This window comes from Limanda limanda, chromosome 16, assembly GCF_963576545.1.
Source record: "Limanda limanda chromosome 16, fLimLim1.1, whole genome shotgun sequence".
Lineage (NCBI taxonomy): Eukaryota > Metazoa > Chordata > Actinopteri > Pleuronectiformes > Pleuronectidae > Limanda > Limanda limanda.
The window spans coordinates 10094386-10102017 of NC_083651.1; the positions used below are offsets into that span (position 1 = coordinate 10094386).

Sequence of the window (7632 nt, forward strand, 5' to 3'; positions counted from 1 at the left end):
TCATCCCATAATAACCATCACTGACCAGATATACTAAATATATTTTTTGTCTCTGCAAAATCACAGTAAATCTTTAACTTGCCTCTGACCAAGCTTTTTGTATTTTCTTTAAATTCTAGTTGTGTAATTTAAGACTGAAGCATTGAGACTATCGAATATTTCATAAGTCAATGAGTCTGTGTCAAATGAAAAAAAATCCACTGGACTATGAAGTCTTTCTGTGTTTGTGTATAATTCTCAACGCGATTGCTAGTTTAACAATAAAATTTAAAAAAAAATGCATCTTATATGATATTTTAATAGAGGGAGACTTTCTACATTCATATATCCTGTTGAGATGAATGACCCCTGCCCCCGATGACTGTATTTGAGGAAACCTGTGGATATCAGAATCCAAAGTTTAGAGTGTTAAGTGAGTTTTACTGTTGGCCTTCATGATCAAGGTATTTGTTTAAAATTATACTGAAAATTATTTCCCACCCGTCTGTCATCCACCTGTCTGTCTGTCAGGGTGGTGTGTGTTGGCGGTGATGGCTCGGTGGCGGAGCTGTGTCACTCTCTGGTCCTCAGAGCTCAGCTGGATGCAGACTCCCCAGAGAAACCAGTGAAACAAGTGCTGCCGCTGGGGATCATTCCTGCAGGTGAGAAAGAGAGAGAGAGGATACACCCTCGTATAGATCCAAACACAGTAGATCCACAGTATGTGTCCAGCATGATATTGTTTTATTGACTTTCTGTGTGTCCGTCTTAACAGGCTCCACAGATGTGGTTTCCTGTTCTGTTCATGGAGTTAGAGATCCGGTCACAGCGGCGCTCCACATTGTTCTGGGTAGGTACTTGCTGGTGTGATTCTACATGATCACACCATGGATCATTGATCCAAACTTCATTATCACATCACTGCGGAGGGCTCTTTTTGGTCTAACTCTACAGTTGTGATATTTATAGTTCAGTCGTCATAGGTAGGTTCTACCTGCACCTGATTCCCCTGCGTCAGTTCCACATGTTTTAGGTCTATAGTAGCATACCTGAGGGTGTGCTAGATGTGTATTCAGTCTCCAGGAGAGGTTCTACCAGTTTTATATGCGTTATATACCTGCATCATCCTGTTTTAGATCTATTGTCACGTCTTCCTGAGTTGGTTTCACCTTTTCTAGACCTTTGATCACATCCCTCCTGTTCTAGATCAATAGCCATGTCTTTGTTAATACTACCATGTCTAGATCAATACATATGTATGTATTGGGTTGGATGGGTTCTGTCTGTTTTAGATCGATAGTCGTGGGCTGTACTGGATGGATACTATCGGTTATAGATCTGATGAAGCTTTAAAGTTCTCAGGTTGCCAATCAGGAGCTAGTGTTTTTGCTGAGCTTTGATGTGATTGGCTAACAGCTCTCCAGACAGGTCTGAGAACAAACAAAGCCAGAGAAACAGAAGGAGACATGGGGGCAGATGTCTAACAGCAGGATCAGTTTCACTCCCAATCACAGGTTTACTCACTGCAGCCACGCCCCTTTAGCCTCAACCCGCCCCCTTCTCAGGTAAACCTGACGACCAGTCAACAGGCAGCAAGGATACAAGCTGTTGTATTTGAATGACAGGTTGTTGTGAGACATGGGTTAATTAACACAAATTAACACTGGAAGCTGTGTTTGTGTGTGCGTAAGTGTTTGTATGTGTGTGTGTATGCGACAGATGGGGGTATTCTTTGGATTTAATGAGTCTGATTCCTGAACAATAGAAGAGATGTAAAATTCTCTGACAGGAAGCTGTTCCCACGGAGACCAGGTGAGGTCAGATGTGTTCTCGACACACCCAGGTGAACATACGTGGAGTATTAGATCAGGTGGATAAAAGTGATGTCGGTCACTTTACTCTTCTTTAGTATCTTTTAATATGGTACAGAAGCACAGTCTGTAACAAGAACTAATTCAAGGAAGACACATTCTATAAAATCTAAATAATCAAATATACTCAGTGAAAGTGGTGAGTTTGTTACTGTCGGTTATTGTCATATCTCGTTATTTTACACATACATAGCAGTCCCAGAGTCAAATTGTAAGGCAGGGACAATATAACAAAAGAACAAATACCAGAACAAAAAAATAAAATAGTACTTCACTTTCAGTTCAGCAGCAGAAGTTGCTATATTTTCTGCAAAATAATGCATTAAAGACAATCTACCTGTTACCGGATTCAACAGATGGAATCAAAACTGAATTCTGACAAATAAATAAATTTGCTGAAGTGAGTTAATATTCACAGAATTTGTTTAAGGTGTCACAGGGTTGTAGCCAAGGAGATAATCCTATTCTGGCCATTTAATTTGGTCATTCCTTTTTTACATTTAGTAATAGAGAATGAAGACTGATATGGTGCAAAATAAGTAGTGGGTGAATAAAATATGATTCACAAAGGAACGAAGATGTTGGAATTCAACTGCAAGGTCAGAGTGCAGCACCTACAGCCTTTTGGACTGAATGACTTCATAATTAGCTTTGCCCCACACAGGGGAAGTCGTGAGTGAAACCTCTCATCAACTACAGACTTTAAATAGCCGGGCGGAGCGCTAAACACCAGCACTAACCAACAGGAGCGACTGACCAGGACTTACTGCAGCGCTCACTGCTGGTCACTTAAAAAAAAAAAAGGAGGATCTGATACATGATATTTAAAATATTTTCTTATCATGTTGTGTCAAAAAACATTGCAAATATCGCTTCATAATTTAATTAATCTCATAAATTAAACTGCGCCTGTTTTAGCTGCCGTCTAACTTGTTAAAAATAAACGCAAGTTGCACCTTTAAGAATAGCTGCAGGTTTGATCTAAGCTTTAATCGTCACAAAACACACACAAGCACACACGCACACACACACTGGTACAATGCCATATGGTGAGGAAATCAGATTCTGTCCAGAGAGACAGACAGGGAGTCAGTCAGACAGACAGGTGGGGAGACAACAGTTCAGTAGGTTACAGCAGGTATGTGGCCAGATGGCACGCCGTGTGTGTGTGTGTGTGCGCGCGTGTGTGTGTGTGTCTTTGTGTGTGTGTGTGTGTGTGTGCATTCACAGATTGTAGGAAAATGAACAAACAGTATCTGCTACACTCTGTTTATTCTTCTTTCACTGGATGTGCCGTCTGGTTTGTTTAGCCGCTTCTGAGGGAAGATTTTGTGATAGTAGAAAAACACAACTTATTGCAGCTGAGTGATTTGAGGACAATATTTAATAAGCATTTCACTGCAATTCTTCGTAGCCTTTTGTTACTTAAACGTTTCCAGGAAGATTTCACTCAGAACCCAAAATCTCTTATTGCTTTAGAAAACCATAGACTGTAAATAAAGATGGCGGGGGTGTTCCTCAGGAAGCTATGGCCTCACTTTTGCGGAGTTGTCATGTCCTCCATCTTCACATACAGTCTATGTGGAAAAATGTCACAAAGGCAGATTCCCTTCAGGTGAGTTCTGTTCACATCATCTTTCATACACATTTTCACTTTGCACATGAAAAATAAATTGTCCTGAACTCTGTTGCTTCAGAGACTGGTCCCTCTACTGCAATGGGGTTCTACTGATGGACGTTTTTAGATATTAACACACACACACACACACACACACACACACACACACACACACACACACACACACACACACACACACACACACACACACACACACACACACACATAGAGTCTGTAAGGAGGCCAAAAGGACTTATGGTGAGAATCTCATTAATATTCATGAGAAGCAGAACTCCAAATACTGTCGACAGAAAGAGGTCAAGTGTGTGTGTGTGTGTGTGTGTGTGTGTAGGGTCTTAATTTATTTCAAATAAATATTCACCCTCACTAAGATCTTTTGCAAACATCTGTATTTAACAGGTCACCAGCAGCAGGTGGACATGTGCAGCTTCTCGTCTCTCGGTCAGTTGGTGTGTTTTGGTTTCTCCGCCATGTTTGGCTTCGGCGGGCGGAGCTTAGCGCGGGCGGAGAAGAAGAGGTGGATGCCGTCATCCCGGCGACGAGAGTACGCCCTATTGAAGACGCTGGCAAGACTAAAGTAACACACAATATTTTAAAGATATAAAGACTAATTCATTTTTATATTTTCTCAATCTTAGAATCTTCTTCTTAATGTTCAGAATATGGTTTATGTTAGGCTTTTTAAATTGTAAAAAATGTACGTAAATTCAGATTCAAAACATAAGAGTCAACAACAACTTGCGAAATCACTTCCTCTGTCTCAGTCCCTACTTCTAATATAACAGACGCTCCCTTAAATTACCATGAAATTAGAAATTCATTGAGGTTTTGGACACTAATCTTTTTGCATCGTCACAGACAACTCTCTAGTCTGCAACTTTCATTTTCACATCTACAAAATGCAGTATCTTCCACAGTGGGATTGTTCGCAGAAAAAACATTTTCTCACATTTCCTTTGTCTCGCTCAGACCGGAGGACTGTCAGTTGTCTTTCCTCCCAGCGAAGAAATCAAGCGGGAGTCTGTCTGAACATCGGTAAGAAAAACGCATGTCCATATGACTAATATGAAGCAATAGAGAGCCGCCAGCTAGCCTAGGATAAAGTCTGTAAACTAATTAACATCTTTGATTAATTGATAGAAAACCTGGAAGTGTTTCCAGTCTCTAGCTGTAGCTTCATATACATCAGAGAGATATGAGTCGTATCAATCTTGTTTCTAACTGTGTCTCAGAGACAGGGACCAGGATCTGGACCAGGATCCAGAGGAGACCTGGATGACCAATCAGGGCCTGTATCTGAACATCAGCATCATGTCCATCCCCTGTCTGAGTCCACATGCACCTCGAGGACTCGCTCCTAACACCAGGTACGCAGGTGTAGGACTTCACGGTTGTATAAAGTCCCTAATGTTGTGTGCGACCTTGAACGCACCATCCTGCAGGTTGTTTCAGCAGCTCTTCTCCTCTTACTGTTGGTTGCAGTTTGGCCAATGGCAGCGCAACGCTGACCGCAGTGGGAAACACTTCCAGGTCAGAGTTTGTCAAACACCTGAAGAGATACAACAGCTCCAGTGGACAGGTGAGAAGAGCTGTCAATCAAAGATCGTCTCAGTGTCCTCCTTCAGGACAAACTGGAAACAACATTTGTTGTTCAGGAAAAAAAAATTGAATTATAAAACAGTCTTAAGTCCATAAGCAATTGAATAAACTCTTGAGAAATCCTTTTCTAAACTTTCAAACTTTACAAGTTACAGATTATATGTGCAGTTAACCATCATTCATTGAAAATTAATAGAATATTAATAATTAGTTTAAATGTCTTAAATTCTAGTGCCATCAGTTGCAAACGACAACTAATCGTGCGCATCCTAAACATGATTTTTATTTGGAATTAACAGTTTTTTCTACTTTTACTTCTTAAAAACTAAAAACTTCTTCCACCACTTCTCACTCGTGACCTCGTCATCCTCAGGCGGAAAAAATAAACCAACCAACAAACTGGTCAATGAGAAGATTAGCCTGGTTCGGCGTGGCCTGGTTTGGCCTGAGAGACCGCACACTAACCCACTTACTAAATTTACTGACAGTGAGGCGTTCCCTGTCCTGCAGAGTAAACAGGCTGTTTACTCACTGACCTATATTCAGACGGACAGCTCAGCATCACCAAGACAAGACGGGGCATCCTAGTGGAGCAGTGTTACCATGACAATCCCAGCTTGAGTCCCACTGTGGACGCTGAATGTCGCCTGAGTCGCTCCAGTCAGGTGATGAAAGGGTCGGAAGCCTCGGCTATCCCTTTAACAGCTTGAACACATTTCTATTTTATTTAGTTTCATTTTTTTTCCAAAGTAAAAGTCTTCTTCATCCAAAACTTTCTGTCTCAAATGTCGTTGAGGAAGTATCTACTTTTAAGTAAAAGTACATAAAGCACCAACGGTTTGTCAACGGAAATGATGAAAGGATCTTCCTCAAATCAACTTCTCCTGTTGTAAAGATTTACAAAGGTAATAGACAAATGTAAAAGAAGAAAAAGCAACTATAGATATGTGTAAGTAAACACAATTCAAGGTAACCAGGGTGCAAAGAGCAGTACCATGAAATGGAAATTTTGAGTTAAGTTAATACATCACATTTCTACAAGGGCCATTGAACTGGTGTTAATGTGTTTGGTTCGAGACCAACACTGGACTTCAGTGTAAAGCTTCATTTGAGGAAAGAAAATCCAGGAAAGAAAGCAGACAGACAGACGAGACAGACAGACAGGACAGAGAGACAATCTGTCTGTGTTTTGGCCTGTGCTGCCCCCCGTTGGAGCTTAATGGAATTACAGTGAAGACTTCAGGGCCGTGAACAGTAAAGAAACCCATTCACTGATGCAGATTATCTTGAAGAAAATTGTGCTTTCTTGATTCTTGTTGTTCTTGGTTTGTACCCTCATGGTTGAATGCTCTTATTTTATGTCGCTTTGGATAAAAGCGTCAGCTAAATGAAATGTAATATAATTATCAAGCTGCCTTACGAAGATTCTAAAAAGCTTTTCTGACCTCTGCTGACCTTTGACACACACACACACACACACACACACACACCAGCTCTCCATCAGTGTTCTGTGTGTCTGTCCTGGTCAGTTTGTTTCACTGTCTGATTGTCCCTCTATACAGTTCAGCTTCTCGTTCGTGGAGACGCACGACGTGTCAGCGGTGAGAGTCCGTCCCCGCTCACTCGTTGGCTGGTCGGAAGAGGAGAGCGAGGAGGAGAGCGACTCCAAAACAACACCCATCATCCAATCAGAGGGCGCCGCCTTCCCCTGGAATATCGATGGGGAGCTGGTTGAAATTGCTAACGAAGTACTCATCAGGTATGACGACAGTTATTAAGAGGAAAGATTCCTCACACCATCACGGCAGTGGAGTCGTAAACAAGCACTTGTGTTTCTAGAGAAATCAAAATGAGGTTGCTCTCACCTGATTGACACAGAAGTTTACATAAAAGTCCAGACATCTCGCCCTCTGCTGCTTAAAGTTTCTTCTTTTTAAAATCTGTCTCTTGCAAGTCACTGCAGTACATCTTTAAACAAATTTTTACAGAAACACAGTCCCGGTTAAATGTTCCTGTTGATTTCATTCTATTCAATGTCAACAAAGCAATAGTCCTGATTAAAAATGATGATGGTGTGTTGATTATCATCATCACAAACTAAATTAAATTCTGCTATTTTGTATTTGGTTGAAGGCAGAACTTTTCAACACATACAAAGTGACTTGTCGACCTGTTATTTTACATTTCTAACTCGATTCATTCACATAATATTGAAAATCACCTTCACAAACACTTTCACCCTTGTCTAACCTCTGACTGAATGTGTGCGTGCGTGTGTGTGTGTGTGTGTGTGTGCGTGTTTGTGTGTGTGTTTGTGTGTACGTGGTGCGTTCAGGGTCCACCCACAGCTCATCACGCTGTACGGGGACGAGGTGGATGAGGCCGAAACAACCGTCACCTGCAGTTGTATCTGATTCCAGCAGACCTTTGTTGGCCCAAGACAGATCGCAACGGAATTTTTTTTCCTAGTTGTATTAAAAGTAGCGAAAAGGTGCAAAAAATCTGCATTGATTGATGTTAAATTTTTGGCCAAAAAATTGACTT

At 41.2% G+C, this 7632-nt stretch overlaps 1 protein-coding gene across 1 annotated transcript in view; it reads left to right on the forward strand.

Annotated features, from left to right (window-relative positions):
• The window catches only part of cerkl (ceramide kinase-like), a 22029-nt gene extending 14527 nt beyond the window's left edge, over nt 1-7502 (forward strand). The window contains exons 7-14 of the mRNA XM_061088886.1: nt 511-641; nt 755-829; nt 3889-4066; nt 4459-4524; nt 4728-4856; nt 4972-5068; nt 6651-6847; nt 7424-7502. Of these exons, the coding sequence (XP_060944869.1) occupies nt 511-641; nt 755-829; nt 3889-4066; nt 4459-4524; nt 4728-4856; nt 4972-5068; nt 6651-6847; nt 7424-7502 (952 nt within the window). The remainder of the gene's footprint in view (nt 1-510; nt 642-754; nt 830-3888; nt 4067-4458; nt 4525-4727; nt 4857-4971; nt 5069-6650; nt 6848-7423) is intronic.
• Nucleotides 7503-7632: the final 130 nt, after the last annotated feature.